Source organism: Staurois parvus, unplaced genomic scaffold, assembly GCF_062004578.1.
Source record: "Staurois parvus isolate SC_StPar_1 unplaced genomic scaffold, SC_StPar_1.0 ptg000159l, whole genome shotgun sequence".
Taxonomy (NCBI): Eukaryota; Metazoa; Chordata; class Amphibia; order Anura; family Ranidae; genus Staurois; species Staurois parvus.
The window spans coordinates 953,130-980,862 of record NW_028317955.1 but is presented as its reverse complement, the minus strand read 5'-3'; the positions used below and the strand labels follow the sequence as shown (position 1 = coordinate 980,862).

Genomic DNA, 27,733 nt, shown 5'->3' with positions numbered 1-27,733 from the left:
GCACCCTCCCTGGTCACTTGGTATGCTGCGCTTCCTTTCAACAAAAGGGCGGGGGAGGAGTTTTTGGAGCACACCGGAAGTTGGTGTGTTGTAAGGTCTTGCCGTTTCCGGTTCTTGAATTGCGAACTCACCCGGCCTGTGCAGAGGAGTAAAGATGTCGTCCGTGTGGGATGAAGCAGAGGTGAGGGGAGGCAGTGGGGTGATGGAGGATGGATGCTGACCTGTGCTGTGCAGGGAGGCTGCAAGGCCAGGGGTGGAGCTACAAGCACCAGCAAGGCTGACTGGGAGTGCTGGGACTATTAGTTCCCCAGCAGCAAAGCAAACCTCCCCTCATTGTAATGTATGGAGGGAGGGGGAATCAGATCCCCTGTCAGCTGTTTATTTCTGGCTGTGTCCCCACTGGGGAGATTTGCCTCACTTCCTGTGCCAGTGACCCCCCCAGGTCATGTCCTGACATTGTGGATCTTCCAGGGACAGAAGTGAGGGGAAATCTCCCCAATGGGGCCACAGACTGCAATACCCCCTCCCCCGCTGTATACAGAACATGAACTGTATACAGAACATGAAGAGGCCCTGTCACCACCTGATCACATGGCAGGGAAAAGCTCGGACACAGCCAGGATTTTATTTGCCATGTTTTTCCTTCCCATCAATCCACTTCCCTTGTGATGTGACTTGTACTTGCTGGAAGATGTGACTCTTCTTGTTGTGAATGGATCTCTGTAGATCTTCTTTCCGGGGGGATCAGAGCGATCGTCACATTGGGGTTGTAGATCGGTGGGGAGGACGCCATCTTGGGTGCGAGTTATAGAATATACTGGGGGGGCAATTAGCCGACCAGCATGTCTGTGGAGTGTGTGTGTGTGTGGGGGGGACCTGGATGTGAACCATGGACCCCAGTGCTGCAAGGCAGACAGGCTAACCACTGAGCCACTCTGCTGCCCATACTACAGGAAGAGTCACTTCCCTACATCGGCCTCCTTCCATGTCTTGGTCTTCTCCTTTTCTGGGGTCTGTTTTCTCTGTGCTGGCCCAGCTCCTCAATCCCTACTTTAAGCTCCCTTCCAAACCTTTGATATAGCTGTGGTGGGGGGAATACTACAGAGCCGTGGCTCACAGCCACTGGGCTGCTCCCTCCCACCATGCCGTGGCCTCCTGTCCCCCACGTATGGATAAGAACCCCCAAAGTTCTGTGTTGGAATGGCAGCCAACCGGGATCCTGAGAGCAGTGCAAAGCCACACCCCTCCCATCCCTTGCAGGGTTCTCTGCAGGTTTATGGGGTTTTTCTCCCCTGGGGTTCACTATCAGTAATTTATTTCCTGGGGCTACTATCCCGCTGACACCAATAACTTGGGGTATTCTCCCTTGGGGCCCCGCTATTGCACTAACACCAATGATCTGGCTGGTATTCCTCTGTCAGCAATAATTTTGTGTAGGCAGGGGGGGGGGGGGCATTCTCCCCTGGGGGTCACTAGTCTATTGACATCAAACATTTGTATACCTAATCCTGCCAGGGGCCCACTGTTCCACTGAAAGCAATATTTTGGGGGCCACTACACCGACAGTAATGATTTGAAGGCGTGTTCTCAACTGGGGCCACTATTCCACTGACATCAATTATTTAGGGGGCTTTTCTCCGGTGGGGGTCACTATCTCACTGATCATTTGGGGGCTCTTTTCTCTTGGGCCCACTATTCCACTAACATCAATGATTTTGGAGTGGGTATTCTCCCTCGGGGCCCACTATATAACTGACACCAATGATTTGGGGGTGCTATGCTCCCATGGGGGCCACTTTCTGACACCAATAGTTTAGGGGCCATTCTCCCTTGGGTACCATTATTCCTCTGACAGCAATGATCTGAGGAACTCTCATTCCCTGGGGCCAGCATCCCACTGATTTTGGGGGCCACTATTCAACTTACAGCAATGATTTTGGGTTCTGTTCTCCCCTGGAACCCACTCATCCACTGACGTCAATGATTTAGGAGTTAATCTTCCCTGGGGGGAGCATTATTCCAATGACAGTCTTAATCTGGCGAGGTTATTCTCCTGTGGGGGCCACTGTCTCACTGATCTCAATGATTTGGGGGCTATTTTCCCTTTGGCCCACTATTTTACTATCATCAGTAATTTGGGGGTTCACAATCTCTCCTGGAGACTACTATTGGCACAAAAGATATGGGGGCCTATTCTCCTTTTGGGGACACTATTCCACTGTCAGCAATGATTTGGGGGACTAGGCTGCTCTGGGCCGCTATTCTACATAATTTGGGGACACTATCTTCCCCTGGGGTCACTATATGCCAATAATTTGGGAAACAATTTTTCCCCGGGGACAAGTTACCTACTGCCACCAATGTATTAGGGGGCTATTTTCCCTGGTGCCATTATTTCAGTGACGGCAATGATCTGAGGGGCTGTTATTCCCTGGGGCCACTATCCCACTGGTATCAATTTAAGGGGGTAATCTTCCGTTTGGGCCACTACTCCAATGACAGCAATGATCCGAGGGACTGTTATTCCCTGGGGCCACTGTCCTACTGACATCAATGATTTAGGGGGGGTAATCTTCCGTGGGGGCCACTACTCCAATGACATCAATGATTTAGGGGGGGTAATCTTCCATGGGGGCCACTACTCCAATGACAGCAATGATCCGAGGGACTGTTATTCCCTGGGGCCACTGTCCTACTGACATCAATGATTTAGGGGGGTAATCTTCCGTGGGGGCCACTAGTCCAATGACAGCAGTGATCCGAGGGACTGTTATTCCCTGGGGCCACTGTCCTACTGACATCAATGATTTAGGGGGGTAATCTTCCGTGGGGACCACTAGTCCAATGACAGCAGTGATCTGAGGGACTGGTATTCCCTGGGGCCACTGTCCTACTGACATCAATGAGTTAGGGGGGTAATCTTCCGTGGGGGCCACTACTCCAATGACAGCAGTGATCCGAGGGACTGTTATTCCCTGGGGCCACTGTCCTACTGACATAAATGATTTAGGGGGGTAATCTTCTGTGGGGGCCACTACAATGACAGCAATGATCCGAGGGACTGTTATTCCCTGGGGCCACTGTCCTACTGACATCAATGATTCAAGGGGGGTAATCTTCCATGGGGGCCACTACTCCAATGACAGCAATGATTTGAGGTGCTGTTCTAACCTGGGGCCACTGTCCTACTGACATCAATGATTCAGGGGGGGTAATCTTCCGTGGGGGCCACTACTCCAATGATAGCAATGATCCGAGGGACTGTTATTCCCTGGGGCCACTGTCCTACTGACATCAATGATTTAGGGCGGTAATCTTCCGTGGGGGCCACTACTCCAATGACAGCAATGATTTGAGGTGCTGTTCTCCCCTGGGGCCACTATTCTACTGACTCCAATGCTTTGGTGACTTTTTTTTTTCATTGTTTCTATTTAAATGACAGACACTCATATTTCTAACTGAATATCCCCCCCTTTCCCGTATTTTGCATTCCTGTACTTCTAGGATTATTTACTTTTTGTCACTGTTGGGGCAAGAAAGGTTTTGGAAGCAGTTAGTGGGCCTTGATCTCACTAAGGCTGAGAGCCCCCTAATCTAGAGTGTCACATGGCTGGCAGCTCTGAGTAAGCTGGGGTTGTTGACATCATATCCAAGATGCCGCCCCCCCCCCGCTTCCCCCCAGTAGTAGTCTACACAAGGGGGGCCTTTTACCATCAGCTGCTTAGTGTGGGGGCCAACCTAGCAACAGATTCAGTTAATATACAGTCAGGTGGTCCTTCACAATGCGTAGTGATGGGAAACTCTAACGATTGTGCGAGTGGTCGGACTGTTCTTATTGTCAGGCGGTCTGATTTTAAACCTAGTTTGCCTGTAAAACGTGTCTAAATAGGGGGGCCCTGGAAAATGTGTTCAGTTATTACGGGGTACTTGAGATAATTACACACAGATTATTTTTGTTCAGTCTGCAGGCTGAATGAAAACATTCTAAGGTTTCTCCATTCATACTATACTATAGAGGAGTCTCCTGCTGCAGAAATTGTAGTTTGAAAGCTGAAGCCAGCACCCATCAGAATACCCAAACAGCGACTGCGTTTGTTTGGATGCAGCTGCAGTTTTCTGCCCAGCTTCTGATATTGGGTGGTATGTGGCCAATGAGGCCACTCATGTAACGTATTTCGTCCAGTTCTTTATGAGCCAGCCAAAATTTGTAGCTTGGGGTTACTTGATAGACCATTGGTGGTGCCTAAAACTACAGTGCTGGTGTGCTAAGCCTTATTATCTGTCATTATTTGTCATTGTGCATCTTATTCATAAAGTCCTTTTTTTTATTTCAGAACGTGGGCAGAGGGTTTGAAAGTCTGTCTTCTGAAAGGGTGTTTCCTTTGTGAAAATTCCTACCCACTTCCTGTCTAAGTTGGCAGGAAGAGATGGAAATCTCCCACGGGGGAGAGATTTCAACCTTTGCTTATTGTATTTGAAACTAAAATACACGCAGCGGCCACTTTATTAGGTCCACCTGTTCAAGTGCTTGGTAACACAAATTGCTAATCAGCCAATCATATGACAACTCAATGCATTTAGGCATCTAGAGGTGGTGAAGGCGACTCGCTGAAGTTCAAATCGAGCATCAGAATGGGGAAGAAAGGGGATTTAAGTGACTTTGAACATGGCATGGTTGTTGGTGCCAGACGGGCTGGTCTGAGTTTTTCAAAATCTGCTGGGATTTTCACATACAACCATCTCTAGGGAAAGAGAGACTCATCATACCAGGCAACATTTTTCCAATCTTCTATTGTCCAATTTCGGTGAGCCTCTGCAAACTGTAGCCTCCGTTTCCAGTTCTTAGCTGACAGGAGTGGCATCCAGTGTGGTCTTCTGCTGCTGTAGCCCATCTGCTTCAAGGTTTAACGTGTTGTGCATTCAGGGATGGTTTTCTGCATACCTTGGTTGTAACAGGTGGTTATGTGAGTTACTGTTGTCTTTCTATCATCTCAAACCAGTCTGCCCATTCTCCTCTGACATCAACAAGGCGTTTTCATCCACATAACTGCACTCACTGGATATTTTCTCTTTTTTGGATCATTCTCTGTAAACCCTAGAGATGGTTGTGAATGAAAATCCCAGCAGATCAGCAGTTTTTGAAATACTCCGACAAGCCTGTCTGGCACCAACAACCATGCCACGTTCAAAGTCACTTAAGTCCCCTTTCTTCCCCATTCTGTTGCTTGGTTGACCTTCAGCAAGTTGTCTTCATCACGTCTACATGCCTAAATGCATTGAGTCGCTGCCATTTGATTGGTTGATTAGCAATTTGTGTTACCAAGCAATTGAACTGGTGTACCTAATAAAGTGGCCGGTGTGTGTAAATGTTTTGTCTAGAGTTGAAGTTTATTCAAATTAACCGCTTCTGCACCGCCCTATAGCAGAAATACTGGTACAGGGCGGCAAGGGTGCGCAAAATCTCAATTATATACAAGATTTTGCAGTTTCGGGTAGGGGGCACGTGCGCACCCTACCTGTGCCACCATTCACGGCCTCAGCTGTCAGTCACTGGGTCCCGGTCGGTGATCTCCGAGGATTTCCAACGGGGAGAGACCTGTATGTAAACAATACAGTTCTCTCCCCTGTCAGCTCCTGCACACTGCTTTGTATGGCTCTGCATAGCAAGGCCATACAAAGAAGTGTGCTTACAGTGAAACGCACACAGAGCCCCCATAGTAAAACAGCACACAGTTAACCCCTTCCTGCCCAGTGTCATTAGTACAGTGCCACTGCTTTTTGTTAGCACTGATCACTGTATTGGTGTCACTGGAGATGTCAGTTACACCAAGTCGGTTCCCTCCAGGGTCAGAATGCCCACCGCAGTTCCGATCGCGCCATTACTAGTAAAAAGAAAAAAAAAATCCAATATATATACTGCCATTTGTAAACGCTGTATCTGGCCTAAATTTTGTGCTGAAATTTGATTTTTTTACATTTTTTTACTGGACATGTTTAATAGCAAAAAGTAAAAAATATATATATTTTTTTTTTTCAAAATTGTCGTTTTTTTTGTTTATAGCGCAAACAATAACGCACAGGCGATCAAATACCACCGAAAGAAAGCTCTATTGGTGGGGAAAAAAAAGGACTTCAATTTCATTTGGGTGCAGCATTGCATGACCGCTCAATTAACAGTTAAAGTAATGCATCGCCGTATAGCAAAAAAATGGCCTGGTCAGGAAGGGGGGTAAATCCTCTGGAGGGCAAGTGGTTGACAAGAAATGTGTTGGAAAAGGTAAACATCTGTGGAATTATTAGTATGTGTGTTTATTAATGTTGACTTTTTCATTTTTAGCAGGATGGCGTTGGACAGGAGGTTCTTAAAATGTCAACAGAAGAGATTATCCAGAGGACACGGCTCCTGGACAGTGAAATAAAGGTAAGCGTCACACTTATATTTATATATAAAAAAAAATTGAGTCTTTATATTTTGTGGAAAAGCAATCCAGGCCTTGTGCTCTATATAATTATTATTATTATACAGTATTTATAAAGCGCCAATAGTTCGCTCAGCGCTGTACATTACAAAGGGGGACAGAACATGTGACAGAACAATAACAATACAATGCAAAACGTGAGGGGATCGAGGGCCCTGCTCTTTCGAACTTACAATCTAGGAGGGAGTGGGTGGTGGCACAGGAGGAGAAAGCTGTGGGGGATGGAGTGGTAGGAAGAGTGGAGGAGGTCGGCAAGTTAGCAGGGGGTGGGGTAGGCTTCCCTGAAGAGATGGGTTTTCAGGGTGCGCCTAAAGGAGAGGAGAGTAGGTGATAATCTGATGGGTTGGGGCACGGAGTTCCAGAGGATGGGTGACACCCTGGAGAAGTCCTGGAGGCGGGCATGGGAGGAGGAGACCAGGGAACTAGAGAGAAGGAGGTCTTGTGAGGAGCGGAGTGTGTGTGCTGGGCGGTACTTGGATATTAGGTCAGTGATGTAGTTCGGGGCAGTATGGTGGACAGCTTTGTACGTCAGTGTTAGGATTTTGAATTTGATCCGTTGCGCAAGCGGAAGCCAGTGGAGGGATTGGCAGAGGGGGGTGGCGGAGATGGAGCGGTTGGAAAGGTGAATGAGTCTGGCAGCCGTATTCAGGATCGACTGAAGCGGGGATAGCCAGCGGCGAGGCAGGCCAGTGAGGAGGGAGTTGCAGTAGTCGAGTCGTGATATGATGAGGGAGTGGATGAGCTGTTTAGTGGTTTCTGGGGTTAGGAACGTGCGGATTTTGGTGATGTAAAGAACATATATGTATTGTGACTGTAAAGTAGACATGAGGCTACATGTAATTCTTTTTTTTTTTTTTTTTTTTGGTATAGGTAAATTGGTTACTTTCTCCCACTCTTCCAGGGCACATCACCATCAGTCAGTTTACAAAAAAGGAAATGTTTTCGGATTAATTGTATAAATACCTTTTTAAATCTTCATTGTGTATAGGTCATGTGGCCACTTCTTTTATTCTGCTATGTGTGGCCCAGGTCGGGACTAATCCTCAGCATGTCATGTTTTGGTGACATCACTTAAGCTTTTTCTCTCCCCTGACACCATCCCCATCCTTCTCAGCCATGCAGAGCAGATCTGTACACCCTGCAGGCTTGCTGCTATGACATGGGCAGCTGGAACACTTATGCCTACACGGTAAGCCATGTATAGATGTGGCTTGCTTCTTAGAGAAAAGGGGAGCGTGCACATGGTGGTGGCTGTATGAGCCAAAAGATCATTGCCACTGAGGAAAAGGAGGTACTGACTGGTGTGATTAACAGATAATTTATATATATTAGAGAAGAGGGAGTCACAGAATGCATGTTTGTTTTTAAAAATAATTTGAAAGGTATTTCTTTTTTGGAAGGGGGGGGGGGGTGTCTACCGCCACTTTAAAACCCCTCTCAAGTTTTTTAAGCTTTGTTGTCTTTCACCTGTTGAGGATAAATTCCCTATTAGACCGTGATCCTCAGAACAAGTGTCCCCAAGTTTCCTCTCACTTCTTCTTTGAGTGACACTCTTTATATCAGGTGTCGCTTGCCGAGAAAGGAGACACCTCACTAAAGGGGACATATGACACATGTCGTGGTTCTAACTTACCTGACTGTATCCAAAGTTTAAACAACAACAAAAAAAAGGTTTTAATGGAGTTTAGTTATTTAATATTTTTCCCTCCTCCAGACAGAAATGGGGGTTCTTCTATTGTACAGATGACATGTTTTATTGAGTTGTCTAAGTAATGAATGATTTGATTGTCTGCATTTCAGATCATGAAGAGCGAGGTTTTGCGAGTTACACACGAGTTACAAGCAATGAAGGATAAAATTAAAGAAAACAGTGAGAAAATCAAAGTGAATAAAACTCTTCCCTATTTGGTATCCAACGTCATTGAGGTGAGTGCATAATTGTTTCTTTCCCAACAGGTTTAATAACATATAAAAGTAGAGTTCAGGTGGCACAAGCATACTATTTCCATGCGTAATATTGCAGCTGCTATGAATGTTTTGTACTGTAGTTGCATTAGGTACGTAAGGTAAACAGCACTGTGTTCTGGCAGCGTTTGCGGCCACTTTCATGTTCCATCAGAATACAAAAAAGATTTGGACTGAGTGCTTCCCCACCATTTATTTTTTATTAATGAATACAAGGCTTCCCGTGATTGGCTGAGGTGAACAGGCAGGAGGATGATGTCTCAATTTACACCTCAGCCAATCAGAGGAGGCCACAGCTTTCTGTGATGGTGTGCCAACAGTCCCGCACTGCCCCTGAATTCCAGGGTGTGCTTACTTGCACTAGAGTGAGTTATAAAGGTGTTGCAGGGGAATAGCTATCAGCATTGCTAATGCCTATTCTCAACCCTATAGCTTGCCGATCAGCACCTGGCCACACCTAGTCTTACCTGCTGCTTTCTGGATTGACAGCACTGCGTGTTACTAAAATTTTCCAACTGTGAGCTGCAACATCAGGGAGGGAGAGTGCATAACACAAAAATGGAGGAGGATTAGGTCAGTCAGGGAAAGTTTTTAAAACCTTCATAGGGCTCCCTTTATGGCTGCTGTAAGGTAGTGGCTGAGGTTTTCTCCAAAATGTATTATTTACCTCTTGAGACAAGCAGGTAATTGATTAACTCTGTCAGTATCTTTGGCACTTGACACTTCCATGAGTATCTGGTGTCTGTTTCTTCGGCTGTGTGCTGTGGTCTCGTCCTCTGCTCCTTTTTATTACTTCTGAACCCCGTAGTGCCTTAGGGGTTTCAGAATGGAACCACGTTGTGTGGTAGGAGACACAGGTATACCACAATCCTGAAAATGTTGAATGCCGAACAGTCTTACAGAGGCTACAGTGCTGTAACTAAGTGAGGGTGGGGGACTTTGGCTGCTGGTGATGTGATTATAATACCTCTTATTGCAGGGCCCTTTTGATCTGTGTTTTTTTTTTTTTTTTTAATAATCAGGTATTTACTGAGGTTTTTACAATTCAAAAAAATTAAATATGCGGCAAAAGAGGTAGTCGGTTTGTTAATGTACAAGCAGGAGTGCGTCATACAGTCATTGTATATCCTGAAACTGGCAACAGAAACATATATTGTTGATATGCCAGCCAATGCCCATCAAATGAAGCAGTGTTGCATACAATACAAGACACAGAAACAGTAGAAAAAAAAAATCAGAAACCTGAGGAAAGGATTCCCAGGAAGACAATCGCATAACCGATTTTAGTGGTGCACGTCCAGGGGAGGAAAAGAGAATGGGTTGCCTAATGACAAAACCTGTAACTCTCTATTCAGAAGGAAAAAAAAATCCAAATCAAGTTTAGTGTGTTGGGGATGTCTTGTCTTGGCGGAGTGGCTTTCCCTTCCAGGGTACTCTGTGTTTTTCTGCTCCTTATAGTTCTCTGTGATATATAAATTATAGTATATTAAGACTAGACTGTTCAAGAAAAATTCAGTATAGTCAAGGTTTTACAATGCAGAGTGACTCCAGATCAAGCACACCTGAGTCTGTGGAGCCCTTTTTCACATTTTTCTTCCCTCTCCCTCCCCCTCACTCTGATTATAGGTGTCACTACAGGACTGTGGAAGCAATTTGTTTAAATCACTGATCTTTCCAAAAGTTAAAGCTTCATTTCCTTCTGTATCATGACATACATGATTATCCATGTAAAATGATTGGCTAATTCATGTACTCAATCTTGTAATGTCTTTTGTTATGTGTTTTTTTTTTTTTTTTTCCAGCTGCTAGATGTGGACCCCAATGACCAGGAGGAGGATGGTGCAAACATTGATCTAGATTCCCAGAGAAAGGGAAAGTGTGCCGTTATTAAAACATCCACTCGACAGGTAAAAGGCAAAATTCCTATATACTGACTTTTGTGCTTTTTTTCCTGTATGAGTTTACGTTGAATGTGCAATTCATAGTTCAATGGGCATTGCAGTGCTGTTTAATATTAAATCTCCTCTGTTTTTCATTGTCTTGTAAATTGAGATGTTAAAGCAGACATTGCACTACATGCAAGGCCACTGTTTACCTTTTTCCTCCCCCGACCTTGCTGAAACGTAGGGAAAATACATTTTACTCACCTTTCCCCTGAGTTTTGTGGTAAAGGGGGTGACATTATCATCTTCTGATGAGATCCCAGCAAATGTTTTGTACTCTGAATCGCATGAGAAGACGCTACACTACTGGAAGCATTCTCTTAGTGAGATTGAGTACTATATGTTCCCTGGATCTTGCTGAAAGGAGAGTAATGTCAGAGGCAGAGCCAGGGTAATGTCGCCCTCACAGGCAGAGCCAGGGTAGTGTCACCCTCACAGGCAGAGCCAGGGTAGTGTCACCCTCACAGGCAGAGCCAGGGTAGTGTCACCCTCACAGGCAGAGCCAGGGTAGTGTCACCCTCACAGGCAGAGCCAGGGTAGTGTCACCCTCACAGGCAGAGCCAGGGTAGTGTCACCCTCACAGGCAGAGCCAGGGTAGTGTCACCCTCACAGGCAGAGCCAGGGTAGTGTCACCCTCACAGGCAGAGCCAGGGTAGTGTCACCCTCACAGGCAGAGCCAGGGTAGTGTCACCCTCACAGGCAGAGCCAGGGTAGTGTCACCCTCACAGGCAGAGCCAGGGTAGTGTCACCCTCACAGGCAGAGCCAGGGTAGTGTCACCCTCACAGGCAGAGCCAGGGTAGTGTCACCCTCACAGGCAGAGCCAGGGTAGTGTCACCCTCACAGGCAGAGCCAGGGTAGTGTCACCCTCACAGGCAGAGCCAGGGTAGTGTCACCCTCAGAGGCAGAGCCAGGGTAGTGTCTCCCTCAGAGGCAGAGCCAGGGTAGTGTCTCCCTCAGAGGCAGAGCCAGGGTAGTGTCTCCCTCAGAGGCAGAGCCAGGGTAGTGTCTCCCTCAGAGGCAGAGCCAGGGTAGTGTCTCCCTCAGAGGCAGAGCCAGGGTAGTGTCTCCCTCAGAGGCAGAGCCAGGGTAGTGTCTCCCTCAGAGGCAGAGCCAGGGTAGTGTCTCCCTCAGAGGCAGAGCCAGGGTAGTGTCTCCCTCAGAGGCAGAGCCAGGGTAGTGTCTCCCTCAGAGGCAGAGCCAGGGTAGTGTCTCCCTCAGAGGCAGAGCCAGGGTAGTGTCTCCCTCAGAGGCAGAGCCAGGGTAGTGTCTCCCCCAGCGGCAGAGCCAGGGTAGTGTCTCCCCCAGCGGCAGAGCCAGGGTAGTGTCTCCCCCAGCGGCAGAGCCAGGGTAGTGTCTCCCCCAGCGGCAGAGCCAGGGTAGTGTCTCCCCCAGCGGCAGAGCCAGGGTAGTGTCTCCCCCAGCGGCAGAGCCAGGGTAGTGTCTCCCCCAGCGGCAGAGCCAGGGTAGTGTCTCCCCCAGCGGCAGAGCCAGGGTAGTGTCTCCCCCAGCGGCAGAGCCAGGGTAGTGTCTCCCCCAGTGGCAGAGCCAGGGTAGTGTCTCCCCCAGCGGCAGAGCCAGGGTAGTGTCTCCCCCAGCGGCAGAGCCAGGGTAGTGTCTCCCCCAGCGGCAGAGCCAGGGTAGTGTCTCCCCCAGCGGCAGAGCCAGGGTAGTGTCTCCCCCAGCGGCAGAGCCAGGGTAGTGTCTCCCCCAGCGGCAGAGCCAGGGTAGTGTCTCCCCCAGCGGCAGAGCCAGGGTAGTGTCTCCCCCAGCGGCAGAGCCAGGGTAGTGTCTCCCCCAGCGGCAGAGCCAGGGTAGTGTCTCCCCCAGCGGCAGAGCCAGGGTAGTGTCTCCCCCAGCGGCAGAGCCAGGGTAGTGTCTCCCCCAGCGGCAGAGCCAGGGTAGTGTCTCCCCCAGCGGCAGAGCCAGGGTAGTGTCTCCCCCAGCGGCAGAGCCAGGGTAGTGTCTCACCCCAGCGGCAGAGCCAGGGTAGTGTCTCACCCCCACAGGCAGAGCCAGGGTAGTGTCTCACCCCCACAGGCAGAGCCAGGGTAGTGTCTCACCCCCACAGGCAGAGCCAGGGTAGTGTCTCACCCCCACAGGCAGAGCCAGGGTAGTGTCTCACCCCCACAGGCAGAGCCAGGGTAGTGTCTCACCCCCACAGGCAGAGCCAGGGTAGTGTCTCACCCCCACAGGCAGAGCCAGGGTAGTGTCTCACCCCCACAGGCAGAGCCAGGGTAAAGGCGGGTATAGTATCTAAGTTATTACTGTTTTGTTATTTTAATTTTAGGTGCAACGTCCACTTTTTAGCGTAAAGTCCAAACTTACTTTGGTTTTGGGTAGAGTGGGAAAGATTAGAAGTTTTGTTGGGTTTTTACCTATATCCTTTTATTTACTGTCTGATGGCAGTGGTGTAACCAGTAGACAGAAATAGAGAGAATCCTACTGCAAGGGCATAGACCACAAAATAACATTGACAAGGGTTCTAGTTTTTTCTTACTCTGCTCTTGTTGTCAGGACAGTAAGGTGAAACTCTGTAATGAAATCAAGAATAGCAGATAAAACCCATCTTGCACCCTTGATTATTTTGCCCAAAATCAAACTAAAAAGTCTTGGTTTTAGTTAAAGGCTAAGTTCATAAAAAAAAAACCCCAAAAAACATACACACACACACTATGCTTTCCTCTGTGGGTATTGCCGTGCCGTACTGTTCTTTTGGGCTAGACATGCACAGTGTGTACTCTCCCCTGTTGCCTATGATGACCTCAACAGCTGTGACAGGAAAGCGTACACACTGTACATGTGCAGCTCAAAAACAGGATGGCGCCTCCAACCAGGTTATTGTCATTAATACTTCATTAAATTTATTTTTTTTAAAATAAAAACCGTGTACATACTGGCATTCAACTTGGTATCAGCCTCTTGTAATTCCTGTACAGTAGACCTTGTTCGGCAGGTAGATAAAATTCCCATGTATGTATTTTTTTTAATATCTGTATTTAAAGCGAAATTATACTCTCCTCTGCTCCAGCAATGCAACTTCCTGGAGCTTCCTGATGGCTGCTGATATCTTCGAGCAGCCTGGTATGGATTGCCAGTCACTTTCATTGGCTGGACAGAGATAACGTCACTCCTGTGCATGAGTGGGAGTACCGTTGGCTTCAGCATTGCTGAATTTCTGCTGTGAGCTGCGCATGCACAGCTCTCTGTATAGGAGTGGACAGGCAAGTGAGCAATTTTAATACAGAAGATACAAAGAATGTCTCTCCTCCGTTAAAAGTCCTGCCTGTCTACCCATTTTTGTTAATTACATAATGTTCCACTCTGTCTGGAATTTGGCTTTAAAATACTGTTCCTGTTTTCATGAAAAGTGGATCCATATTTGGATCTGGGGTTATCCATTCCATTTGACTAGACGGGTCATCTCTGAGGCAGTGCTTTCTGTTTGAAGAAAAGGCGTAAATGTTCTGATTAACACTCTCTCCTTCCTTTCCCCAGACATACTTCTTGCCTGTCATTGGCTTGGTTGATGCAGAAAAACTGAAGCCTGGAGATTTGGTGGTAAGTATTTCACATTGATGTTTTGTGTCTTCTCTCAGACTACAAAACACCTCCTCCTTATTTCATCTCCATAAGTGTGAGGTGTTTTGTAGTCCAGCAGATGAGAACTAGGCAGGGTTGACAACAAGGAAGTTAAAATATTGCTGGATTCTTGGAATATCATTTTTTTTTTCTGTAGTTGTATTTTAGAGAAAACATAAGGAAGTTATTTTTGAATATGAATTAATTGCACACATTAGACTATTGCGAGGTCAGTGGGCACTATGTTACTGTGTGTAAATGTATTCTGTTGCATTTTACCATTTTATTTCAAGGAGGTGCCTGCATTATTTTACTTTCCCCTGGTATTCCTCTGAACAACATACTTCCTGTCCCTGGTGGCTACATTTTACTTCGGCAGTGTATTTATGGAAGAATCTATTGTAGGCACACAGGTTGGATTTTAAACATTTCTGCCTTTGTTTAATTCTATTACATAGGGGCTGATGAGGCTTGTAGCTTACACAACAGCCCACAGGGAGTAACAAGGACACTGCATTTCTGGTTAGGTCAATAAGTATTTTCTGTACTTTATGAAAATGTTCTTAGTCTGAAAATATGAAAACTAATGCAGCTACCACATATAAGAACTGGTAAGCTGCAGTATATTATAGTTTTGTTTTTGGGATTAGTTATGCTTTGTCACCTGGAATAATGTGCTGAGGGTACAATGCTGTCATAGGTTCAGGGATGGGTAAAATTGCAGCATCAATATCTATGGTACGTACAATAATTCTGTAGTATTCTCTTCTAGTCCACTGCCTCTGGTTGGGAAATGGTTGTAGAATTCCCTTTTTATTATAATCTGGTCTCTGTTTTTCCAGGGTGTTAACAAGGACTCCTATCTTATCTTGGAGACCCTTCCTACAGAATATGACTCTCGTGTTAAAGCAATGGAGGTGGATGAAAGGCCTACTGAACAATATAGTGATATTGGAGGACTCGATAAGCAGATTCAGGAAGTACGCTGGACTTTGTCTGCATTTTTTTTAGTATCAATTCTTTCATTCTCTTCTTAATTTTATATGTACAACTTTTTTCTTGCAGTTGGTAGAAGCTATTGTACTACCCATGAACCACAAGGAGAAATTTGAAAACCTGGGCATCCAGCCCCCTAAAGGGGTGCTCATGTATGGTCCTCCTGGAACAGGGAAGACCCTGCTAGCAAGAGCATGCGCTGCACAAACCAAGGTAGGTGGTGGCTGAGTAGCACCAGGACACAGTAAACTTGGAAGGCATAAGTAGTTGTGACGCTTGCCTTTGTCTTTAGGCTACATTCTTGAAGCTTGCTGGACCTCAGTTAGTTCAGATGTTTATCGGAGATGGAGCCAAGCTTGTCCGGGACGCCTTTGCTTTAGCCAAGGAGAAGGCACCATCCATTATTTTCATTGATGAGTTGGATGCTATTGGAACAAAAAGGTTAGTTTTCTTGTTTGCCATAAAGTAGCCATGCACAGCCATACTGAATTCAAATGACAGACTATTTGAACGTGCACCCTATAAATTAGCTAAGCTGGAGGGGCTGTTAGGGTTAGGAGGATACTGTGTGTAGCCATGCTTGATGTTATGCCATTAAAATGGGTGTAGCATGAAACATGGTCTAAAAGGTCTAGAGAACTAGGCCTTTGCAGTTATATTTTGCAATTTAGAAACTCTAGAACATTTTTTTTTTTGTTTTCACATAAGTTCTCCATTAAGCAGCTGTCAGGAAAAAAAAGCGACATATTTTATGTTTATTTATTACAGGTACTTATATAGCGTCATCAAGTTACGCAGCGCTTTACAGTGGGTAAGATAAGTATTGAACACTGCGCCGTTTTTCTCCGTAAATATATTTCTAAACGTGCTATTGACATGAAATTGTCACCACATGTCGGTAACAACCCATGCAATCCATACATACAAAGAAACCAAAACAAATAAGTTCAGAAATTAAGTTGTGTAATAAAATGGAATGACACAGAGAAAAAGTATTGATCACGCTAACTGCAATTTATTTAATACTTCATACAAAATCCATTTTTGGTAATGACCGCTTCAAGATGCCTCCTGTATGGAGAAACTAGTCACATGCATTGCTCAGGTGTGATTTTTGGCCCATTCTTCCACATAGTCAAATCTTGAAGGTTTCGTCGGTCTCTGCTATGAACTCTGATCTTTAGTTCTTTCCATAAATATTCTATTGGATTCAAGTCAAGTGATTGGCTGGGCCATTCTAGCGGCTTTATTTTCTTTCTTTGAAACCAATTGAGCGTTTCCTTGGTTTTGTGTTTGGGATCATTGTCCTGCTGAAATGTCCACTCTTGTTTCATCTTCATCATCCTGGTAGATGGCAGAAGATTGTACCAAGAATGTCTTGGTACGTTTTTCCATTTATCCTTCCTTCAATGACATGAAGTTTGCCAATACCGTATGCTGAAAAACAGCCCCACACCATCATGTTCCCACCTCTAAACCTCACTGTTGGTATGGTGTTTTTGGGGTGATGTGCAGTGCCATTTGACCTCCATGGTGTGTATTATGGCAACCAAAGAGTTCAATTTTGGTCTCATCTGACCAGACTGTATTCTCCCAGTATTTCACAGGATTGTCTAAATGTTGTGCAGCAAGCTTTAAACGAGTTACAACATGTTTTTTTCTTCAGCAGTGGAGTATTGCGTGGTGAGCGTGCACACAGGTCATGGCAGTTGAGTGCATTAGTTATTGTTTTCTTTGAAAGAATTGTACCTGCTAATTCTAGGTCTTTCTGAAGCTCTCCACAAGTGGTCCTTAGCTATTGGACCACTCTTTTCACTGCTCTGTCAGAAATATTGCGAGGAGCACCTGGTCATGGCCGATTTATGATGAAATGATGTTCTTTTCACTTCTGGATTATGGCCCCAACAGTGCTTACTGGAAAATTCAGAAGTTTTGAAATCTTTCTGTAACCAATGCCATCAGTATGTTTTGCAGCAATAAGGTTTCAAAGGTATTGAGAGAGCTCTTTGCTTTTACCCATCATGAGATGTTTCTTGTATGACACTTTGGTAATGAGACACCTTTTTATAGGCCATCAGTTGAGACGGAATTAGCTGATATTAATTTGCACTGACAAAGGGCAAAATTGCTTTCTAATTACTGATAATTTCAGCTGGTGTCTTGGCTTTCTGTGCCTATTTGCACCTCTCTATCTTCATGTGTTCAATCATTTTTCTCTGTGTCATTCCATTTTATTACACATAACTTAATTTCTGAACTTATTTGTTTCGGTTTCCTTGTATGTATGGGTTGCATGGGTTGTTACCGACGTGGTGAAAGTTTCATGTCAATAGCACCTTTAGAAATATATTTACAGAGAAAAATGGTGATGTGTTCTATGCTTATTTTACCTGCTGTATATTGTACATTCACATCAGTCCCTAACCCTCAAGAGGTGTACAATCTAAGTCCCTAACTCACATTCACACATACACATACTAGGGCCAATTTTTTTGGATGGGAGCCAATTAACCTACCAGCATATCTTTGGAGTGTGGGAAGAAACCCAGGCATGAACAGGGAGAAAATGCAAACTCCAGGCAGGTGGTGCCGTGGTTGGGATTCAAACCAACGACCCTAGTGCTAACCATTTGGCCACTGTGCTTTTAAATGGACTCTACATAAACTACATAATCTTATAAATTGTTTTGCAGGTTTATTGATTTCCATTCAGGTTGGTCTTGGTGTGCATATACTGTATATGTCTTTATAAGTGTAGTTGGGAGAAAAGAATGTGTAAGAGACCAATGTAAATCGTTCACTGTTGTTTGCAAAGCATATATATGTTAGCACTATATGAACAAGGAAAATAAACAATGTATTTTGTCTTGCAGGTTTGACAGTGAGAAGGCTGGAGACAGAGAGGTACAGAGGACTATGTTAGAGCTCCTTAATCAGCTGGATGGTTTCCAGCCCAATACTCAGGTTAAGGTATGTGCCCCTTTTTCAGTGTGCTGCAGACCGTTATTAAAGCGATTCTAAAGGTTCCTTTTTTTTCATATAAAATAACAAACATGCCTATACTTATCTGCTGTGTGCAGTGGTTTTGCACAGAGAGGCCTGGATCCTCCTCTTCTCAGGTCCCCCCCCCGGCTCTCCTGGCTCCTTTTGTCTGTCAGGTGCCCCCACAGCAAGCAGCTTGCTATGGGGACACTCACTGCTCTGTGTGTCCTTTCACTCACACAGCCATATCTTGGACCCGCCCCCTCTCTCACTGCTGGCTGACTGTGATTGACAGCAGCGGGAGCCAATGGCTCCCACTTGCTGTCTCAGCCAATGAGGATGCAGAGACCCGGGACAGCCAAGGCTGTCATTCACATTGCTGGATCACGATGAGGCTCAGGTAAGTATTGAGGGGGCTGGGGTTGCTGCACACAGGTTTATTATCTTCATGCATAGAATGCATGATGGTAAAAAACCTTCAGCTTTTACAACCACTTTAAGCCCCTTGTAACCTCTCTTTAAATCCCAAATGATATCTCACTTTTTTTGTATGTTTCGTTATAGTCTTTTAAAGCTATGATATGATTTTAGACCTTAGAATGATAAAATTAAATGGTTTTTCCTTTCAATAAAAATACAAACTCCTGCTCTTCCAATGGAGTAGTCTGTGCTGGCTGAGGTGAGTAACAGCCATATACCCCTCATTGCAAGTGTCCTTCTACAGACTGGTATTGCAGAGATGGGGAGGGGAATGTCTGATTAGGTCCGTGTAAAATTTTGAGAGCACTGGGTCTTTTCTTGCACCTATTAGACTGCACAGCCATAGTTAAAATTGAGAACTAGCTATACTTCTAGACTTGTACAGTTGTACAGGCTCTTCTCCTGTACTGAAATTGCTTATCCTGATTTCACTGCACACTGTGAGCTTCACACATTGTAAACTAGAATTTGCAGAAAGTCAGATGGAACTCATCTCACACTCTGGCTGGAGGATGTCCAGCATCCTTATAAACATTTTCTGCCCAGCCTAACTGTTGTTTGCCCGGCCCCCTCATTGATTGGATTTCAGTTTTTTCAATCATGGCAACTCCGAATCCAACAGCCTGCCTAGGAATGCACACTCCTCCAGAATGATACCCGCTCATCAAGGTGTTTTGATATTTGCATAGCTCTTCCAGAGCCAGCCCACTGCTTGCTTCAGGGCTGAGGGCTTGTAAGAGGAGTGCTGAGACCGGGAACTGATGTTTTCAGGAAGGTATGTACTGCACCCTGCTAACTCCATCACCGGTTGTGATCTGCCGGCATTGCATAGAGAAGGACAGACATTGGGTCTACAATAAGCTATGTATTGATAATGGAAAGGTTTTATTTAAAAATCTTATTAGCACTTTGTTAAAGAGAGAGGAATCAGGAAAGGCCAACTTTATGCACATCAAACTTAGCTCAAAACACTTTTCACTTTTCAAGACCTAGAAAATTAAAGGTGTCATTGAAGTGTGACTGTATATCTAATTCTGTGACTTCAACGAGGCTTTATATATCTCCATTCTGCATAAATAAATACATTTTGTTTGTACATGAGATGACATTGCTACTTCTGTGCGAACACCTTTAGCTATATTCTCATATGAAAGAGCAGCTTGAATGCAGAGTAGGACATTGAACCATCTGAAATAATTTTGTCTGCAGTAGTCTTCTCCAATATGGCAAGATTGCACAGAAACCTGTGAAATGTGGCATCATGGAAGCTGAGTTATTTTCTCTGGTTCGGAACTGCACAGCAGTGTTATGTTTAGTATCAGAGGTTACACACAGATATACATTGAAATACAATATAACCTCTGGGCAGGTAAAGGGATCAAGGCACATTTTATCAGTGCAGATAAGATATTCAGTTTTATTTATTGCAGGTAATAGCGCCAACTTTGAACCAAGAATCCAGTGCTGCTTAAACATTTTTATTTTTTTTTACTTGGTTAACTTTTTAAAAGTCCATTATTATTGCTATTCTAAATAGTGTTATCGTATGGATGTGGTAAGTTTGAGGAACCCGTAGTAAACTCACACTCAAACTGATAACCCTAGTGCTGTAAGGCAGGTGTTCTAACCACTAAGCCATTCATTCTCCAGGTACTGCCTGCATACTGTCGCCACATGGCCTTATTATTGTGCACCAGGAGGAACCCAGGACCCACGGCACCAGCATAGGATCTGACAATGGGTCCAAGGATTTCATCCTGATACCTAATGGCAGTCGGGGTGCCATTGTCTAGCCTGTAGAGGTCTGTGCGTCCCTCCATGGATATGCCTCCCCAGACCATCACTGACCCACCACCAAAACGGTCATGCTGAACGATGTTGCAGGAAGCATAATGTTCTCCACTGCTTCTCCAGACCCTTTCACGTCTGTCACATGACTCGGTGAACCTGCAGTCATCTGTGAAAAGCACAGGGTGCCAGTGGTGGACCTGCCAATTCTGGTGTTCAATGGCAAATGCCAATCCAGCTCTATGGTGCCGGGCAGTGAGCACAGGGCCCACTAGACATATTCCTCAGGCCACCCTCATGAAGTCCGTTTCTGATTGTTTGGTCAGAGACAATCACACCAGTGGCTTGCTGGAGGTCATTTTGTAGGGCTCTGGCAGTGCTCATGCTGTTCCTCCTTGCACAAAGGAGCAGATACCGGTCCTGCTGATGGGTTAAGGACCTTCTACGGTCCAGTCCAGTTCTTCTAGAGTAACTGCCTGTGTCCTGGAATCGCCTCCATGCTCTTGACAGTGCTGGGAGACACAGCAAACCTTCTGGCAATGGCATGCATTGATGTGCCATCCTGGAGGATTTGGACTGCCTATGCAACCTCTGTAGGGTCCAGGCATCGCCTCATGCTACCAGTAGTGACACTGACCCTAGCCAAATGCAAAACTAGTGAAAAACAGTCTGAAAAAGATGAGTAGGGAAAAAATGTCAGTGCCCTCCACCTGTAAAACCATTCCTGTTTTGGGGTTTGTCTCATTATTGCCCATCTAGTGCACCTGTTGTTAATTTCATTAACACCAAAGCATCTAAAACTGATTAACAACCCCCTCTGCTACTTACCTGTCCAGACTAATACCCCAGGAGTTTAATTGACTTGTTGCTATACTCTGATTAAAAAGTTTTCCTTTAATTTTTTTGAGCAGTGTTTTAAGAGCTGCCATAACTAACTTGATTTTAAAGGTTCAGGCTTGGGGATGGTCTCCCTGATCTTGGCTCCACTGCTTAAATGACTCGAATCAAACAATCCAGTTCTGACTACGCTGGCTGCATGCTTGTTGTAGGTCAATCACTCTGTATTAAAGAAGGAGAAATATGATGACATTGCCACTCTTTAAACTGGAAACAAAGGGACTAATACTCACCTTTCCAATGGCCCCTCATCGGCGTCTTCTCCTGTGTGCTGTGTTTCGGCCATCCTTGTTGGCTGGTGCGGGATGATGTTACTCCTGCGCATGTGCAGGAACTAGTCATTCCGGCACACAGGGATCCGGCTGGTTGCTGTAAGCTGAGCTGCACAGTTTACATTCTGCAAATCAATGCGAGCTGGCAGGTAGGTGTATTGTTTCGCAAAAAAGACATTACATCTCTCTTCTGCAATAAAATGCCTGCCTGCTCACAGTATGTATCAGTGGCGCTTTAGTTCTACTGTAAAAAAAAAATCATGAGTGACTGCTCCCATATTTTACCCTGATGGATTCTCTTTAACCCTCCTTGTTTAGCAGTCTGAGAGATGCCTGTAGGTTTATTCACTGTTTCTAATATTTTTCTGCAGGTTATCGCTGCTACAAATCGAGTAGATATTCTAGATCCTGCATTGCTGCGGTCAGGGCGCTTGGATCGCAAGATTGAATTCCCAATGCCTAATGAAGAGGCACGTGCTCGAATCATGCAGATTCATTCCCGAAAGATGAATGTCAGGTATGAAGAAGAATGAGTGAATATACCAGTAAGGATTGCTGTTTTTTGTTTTTGCCACTTACCGTATTTTTCGCTGTATAAGACGCACCTGACCATAAGATGCACCTAGGTTTTAGAGGCAGAAAACAGGAAAAAAAAAATTCTGAACTAATGGACTGCAGACACAGTACAGGAGATGACCAGAGACTGCGGACAGCACAGGGATGACCAGAGACTGCGGACAGCACAGGGATGACCAGAGACTGCGGACAGTACAGATGACTGCTGACCTTTGGGGAGGTGGGGAGCGGGTACCTGAATTTGACAGGTACCCGCTCTTCCTTCCGCAGAGTTTGTTTGATCTTACCTGTTCCTCGATCCAGCCGCGCGCTGTCTTCCCGGCTTCTGTAATGGCGCTCGGCATGACAGCCGGGTGCCCAGTGCACATGAGTGAGAAGCACTTGCGCTTTGTGATTGGTCCGGTGGCTTCTGGGATCTGTCGTGTCCCAGGTACCGCCTTACCATTCACAAAGCGCACCACTTCTTGCGCATGCGCACTGGGCACCCGGCTGTCATGCCCAGTGCCCACACTACAGAAGCTGGGAAGACAGCACACCGCTGGATAGAGGAACAGGTAAGGTCCCGCTGCAGAGCTGAGCGGCCGGCCCGGTATTCTGACACGGCCGCGGTGGAAATACCGGACCGGCCGTTCCATATTCGCCTTATAAGACGCACTGACATTTCCCCCCCAGTTTTGGGGAAGAAAAAGTGCGTCTTATATGGCGAAAAATACGGTATCACATTTTACTTGCAGCCCCCTAGTGTTCAAACCTGAACTACAAGTGGGCATTCAAGTCAAACCAGGACTTTCGAGTTTCTATAATAAAAGAACAAATTTCAAGGAGTGAAAACTGCATTTGTTTTTCAACATACTGCCCTGCTACATTTATACACTTATCCCAGTGTTTAACTAATGCCTGGAAACCTTCAGCATAGAAAGATTTGCCTGAACCATCCTAGGGCAGCCTGCTTCCTGCAGCCTTTGTCAAGTGAAGCAGAGAAAGATTTGTCTCTTGTGCAGTTTCATAACCGTTTATACATTGATTATCCAGGGTCAGGTGTTCCATGCACTGAATGTTCACAGGAATGACTGCTGTGAGCTGGGAACCACCACGGCCGGGATCGTCCCTTCCAGATATACGGCCATCTTTGAAACATTTACATCATTCAGAAGTCTTACTGCGACTGAGCGTCTCTTCACCGTACCGTGGTTGAAGTCTTTTGTAGCTATCCGTGGGCGTTCTGTCACAAGAAACTTCATCACCACGCGCTGTTCCATGCACATATGACCACTGTTGTCTGCCATCTTTGTTAATGGTCTCTGGACTGGCCCGCGACGTTTACCGCCTATCAGTAATAGGACACACTTGCCACTTACTACTGTGTGTAGTACCACCATGCTAGCATCCCTTTTCATACCTGTAAAATTAAAGTCCCAGTTTGACTTGATCATCCTTCATAAGTACCTGAATTCTGTCTTTTTAGTCTCCTATGATTGGCTGCACAACAGCATTCAAGCCAGGAGAGAGGGGTATCCGCATTGATCCTTTCAGGGCTCTATTACTTTTGCGGTGTTGCCTGTTTAACTTTTCAATTTGCTTACTGGAAGGTGAAAAGCAGAGAGATGATTTCTGGTATAACTCCTTCATTCTCCAGACAAAGACTGTTGTTGTTCCTGGACCATGTTCTATTGCTTAACTGAAGTAAAAAAAAGGGGAGGTCAGGGACTCGATGTGCATTACAGCAGAAATGACTAGATCACAAGAATGTCTGAACAAAATTTATAAAATCATTTTGCTAGTTAAATACTTCCTATATCTGCAAATATTATTTCCTTGTTTGTGTGAAGTTCAGTTTTTAAAGACACCTGGCAAGACAAAGGCTGTCGCTGATTATTTAACTTTCCTTTTATTTGACCATTTTTGCCATCTGTATTCATACATTATACATAATCATGTGGTCACATTTTAAAGCACTTAAAGTAAACCTGAGTTAATGCAGGGGCTACAATTTGCGAACCTCCTCTTGGAACTGTTAGTTTCCTGACTGTCATGCTGCAGGTCAATGAAAGCGATGCAAGCATTGCTTTCCATAACTGAACCATATGTGGTAACCAGCAATTCTGACTGACAAACATTTTTGCAGCCGTAGCCTAGTAATCCCTTTTTTAGTGTGAAGTAAAGCGAGCATGGTTTTACTGCAGGTGGCCTCATATATTATCACCAGTTGAACTGAAGATCATAGTGTGTCCCAGCAGTGTTCAAGGACAGGCCTGTATCTCACTGTCCATTATCTACAGTGAGCTATCTGCCTGTCTACCACTGTCCGATATGGAACTATTGGATACAGATAGAAGTGGTTTAAAGTTTCATTAGTTTATTCTGGTGTGTTTTTTTTTTTTTTTTCCAGCCCTGACGTAAACTATGAAGAGCTGGCTCGCTGTACTGATGACTTCAATGGAGCACAGTGTAAAGCAGTATGTGTAGAGGCGGTGAGTATAGTGTTGTTGGATTGTTTAAACTTCTGTTGTAGCAGGTAAAGTTTTTGCTTACAAACTTGTTTACAGTTTAAAGTGGAAAATATAGTTTCTTAACTTAAAAAAAAAATATATATATATATATATGGATCAGATTAATGTAAATAACTGAACAATTATGAGGGGAATTATATCAAAACTGGAGCAGCCAGAATCTGGAGCAATTGGGCATGGCAGTCACTCAGCTTCTTTCTTTCATTTTCAAAGCTTAACTGAACAAGCTAAAGCTAGAAGCCTATTGGTTGCCAACTGCTACTGATTCTGCTCCAGTTTTGCTAATGTTGCCCTGTGTGCTTAAAAAAAACCTTTAGTGGGCATAGTTTGTTAGTATGTATAGCTTGTACTGTATATGTATCTGCTCATCATGGCCTCATGCACACTTGAACTAAAAAAATGTTGCTTTTGCAGGCGCTTGAGCTTTTGTTTTTTCTCTGCTGCTAAACACCCCTCCATGTTAACCTATGTGTCCATGCACAGGAGTTTAGAGGCGGAAAAAAAAGTCACTTGTGCATTCAAGAGAGGAGCATTTTGGCAGAAAAAAATGCCTGATGTGCCTAAACACAGGTAAACACGCATTAATACTAGGCGTGCTTAGTGGGTTTTTTTTTTTTTTTTCATTTCAGTGGCCAGAATAAATTATATTTAAAGCCAATGAAATGAATAAATGCTCAAGAGCTTGATGCACCTAAACACATTTGAAAAAACTCAGCTTAGGAGCTTTTTTGCAGCTGCTTTTCTCCTGCCAGGAGAAAGGTCTTTAGAGTCCCACTATGCATGAAGCCTACATATGCAGGCTTTGCTTCTAATGTGTTTCATCTGGAAATAGACAGAACTGTAAAGACACTATCTCTACAATTAAGCCTTTGTCCTGGTGAAACATATTTGAAAGGTTCCAGGTAAGGTTTAATTTTATACGCTGCAAGTACAGTAAAGTTTTACCTTGTCACTGAAACTTTTGGAGAGGGGCTGCTGATCTTCTCTAGACTTTGCAGTGGAGGGTGTGAGCAAATACCATCCCAGCACTAGTACAGGACAACCTTTAACAAGAGATACTTAGGCCACTAGACCTAGGAATGGTGTTTACTTACTGCTTGCAACTTCATAGCCTTTGTTTGAAATCTTCAGAATGCTGCAGAGTGGTACCTGTGCATATACACTGCAGCCTCCTTTAAAATAGAAGTAAGACAGAGTGACTTCCACCCTCTCTAAACCATCTCTCCCCAAATCCCCTTAGAGATCATAATTTCTCCCTCCACCTTCTCTTATTCTCCTATTCCTCCTTTTTTTTTTTTTTTTTTGACTATTCAGTAAATTTGACCTCGGCCCACCCTTTTGTTTCCTTCTTCCCCTTTTTAAGTGCAAAACTTTAGTATTGAGTACTAACACAACCCTAGTTTCTGATGGCTTGCACTGACCTGCATATTGATACTTGATATACTGTATGTGATAGCCGAGATGATCCGATACCATCATTTGGAATATGTGGCTATATCACTCGACTACTGTTTCAATTGTTTTCTGTGCATTTTCTTCTTTTGTTCAATGTATCCGTTTTTTAATTTTATACTAATTCCTGGTGCTATTTATAAAATAAAAAATGCAGAAAAAAGGAAAGTATGACCAACAATGTTTGGCTATTCATCTTTTTTGGATCACAGTAGTACATTTATGTTTACTGATTACACTCCTCTGCTGTCAGCTGATTGAGGGCTGTTTGCGGTGCCTCACCAATTTGAACAAAAAGGTTCCTGCACTATTTTTTTGCGATTTCAGGTGCGACTTGAAATGACATCTGTGCATAAAGTCGGACAGATGTCTGCCAAGTCACACCTGAAGTCACGATTTTAAGGTCGGATCCGGTGTGAATCAGGGCTTAATCAGGGAGGCTAGCTGCCTACTATACAGAGATCCACTAACATTTTCACAGCTTTATATGGAAAACTACATATACAGATGTCTAAATTCTTGTAGTTATCTGTATATAAGGCAGTCGGTCAGACTTCTGATTAACTTAAGGATTCATGTGCACCAAGCATGTATTAAGAGTCGCATTTAAAATCAAGGTAAGTATTATCATAGTAACTCTTTAAAAAAAATGGCAATCCTCTCTTCTCTGAGGCTAGGTTCACATTAATGCGGTGTGGTACATCGCATGTGATTCGCACAGGAACCGCACCACATTCCTGTGCAAATCACATGCGATTTGTGTGTGGCGCGATTGGAGCCATACATTTTGTATGGCCCAAATCGCACCACACCTGCACCCAAAAAGTTGCAGGACCCTTTTTTGGGTCCACATTAGAATCGGATTGCATGGGTATTCACACCTATGTGATCCGATTCTGCACATCATACTGTGTTTAGCGGACTGATTTCGGGGTGTTGTTAACTTAACATACACACCCGCAGCGGTTCGCATTAACGGGGTGCAATTCTGATGCGGTGCGGAATTTGCACAGAAAACGCAGTGTGAACCCAGCCTGAAGTATTAAGAAACTCTAAAATACAGCAGCCACAGAGCTTCACACCATTTCACCCGTATTGTTGGAGTGTGAGGTAAAGACGTCATCTGTTATGGAACACCAAGCCTTCCTTTGGAACATTTCCTACCTGGGCCCCTTTGTCACCTGATTACACCAGCATCACACTGAAATCCTTATTGGCTTAATCATTCTGTGCTAGTAACCTGACCTGCGGCATTCTCTTTTTATTCCCATCCAGGGTATGATTGCTCTGCGCAGAGGAGCCACTGAACTGACACACGAAGATTATATGGAAGGCATCTTGGAAGTCCAAGCTAAGAAAAAGGCCAATTTGCAGTACTATGCATAGAGCCCAGATGGGCCGATCTGGTGGAAAAACCCACTGCTTGTTGTGTCCGGACTGTTTTTGCTTTATGTTACAGAAAAAAAAAAATAAACCTGACCTCTTTAGTTGTACAATCTTTTTCCACAACTGTGTCTGCTTCTGTATGAAGCTCTGCTGAAAGACAGTGATCACCCTTCCTGCGCTGCGACAGAGGTTAACACAGGGTTCTGTTTAAAAGGATGGTGGGTTTTTCAATGCAGAATCATTACTACGTTCATAGAGAAGAACCTTGCAAGATAATCTGTGAGGTTGTTGTTTTTTTTTTTTTTTTTTTTTTTATTATTTTCTTTTGAAGGGGTATTTGTGAGGGTGGATGGAGTGAAAGCAGCTCCAGCTAAAATGAGTTCAATTGTTTTGAGTGAAGCAACTAATAATGCTACGGCATAGGAAG

The 27,733-nt window shown here is 44.8% G+C and overlaps 1 protein-coding gene across 2 annotated transcripts; it reads left to right on the top strand.

Annotated features, from left to right (window-relative positions):
* Positions 1-30: 30 nt before the first annotated feature.
* On the top strand, positions 31-27,416 carry PSMC3 (proteasome 26S subunit, ATPase 3). 2 transcript variants are annotated; one of them, XM_089675799.1, is made up of 12 exons: positions 31-181; positions 6,338-6,421; positions 8,280-8,405; positions 10,247-10,351; positions 13,884-13,946; positions 14,810-14,947; positions 15,033-15,176; positions 15,256-15,404; positions 17,837-17,933; positions 21,754-21,899; positions 24,348-24,429; positions 27,196-27,416. In XM_089675799.1, the coding sequence occupies exons 1-12, from the start codon at positions 155-157 to the stop codon at positions 27,304-27,306; spliced, it is 1,272 nt and encodes a 423-aa protein (XP_089531925.1). In that variant the 5' UTR covers positions 31-154; the 3' UTR covers positions 27,307-27,416. The 2 variants fall into 2 exon arrangements, with proteins under 2 accessions (XP_089531925.1, XP_089531926.1); XM_089675800.1 differs by having other exon boundaries at positions 67-181; positions 6,341-6,421.
* The last annotated feature ends 317 nt before the right edge of the window (positions 27,417-27,733 follow it).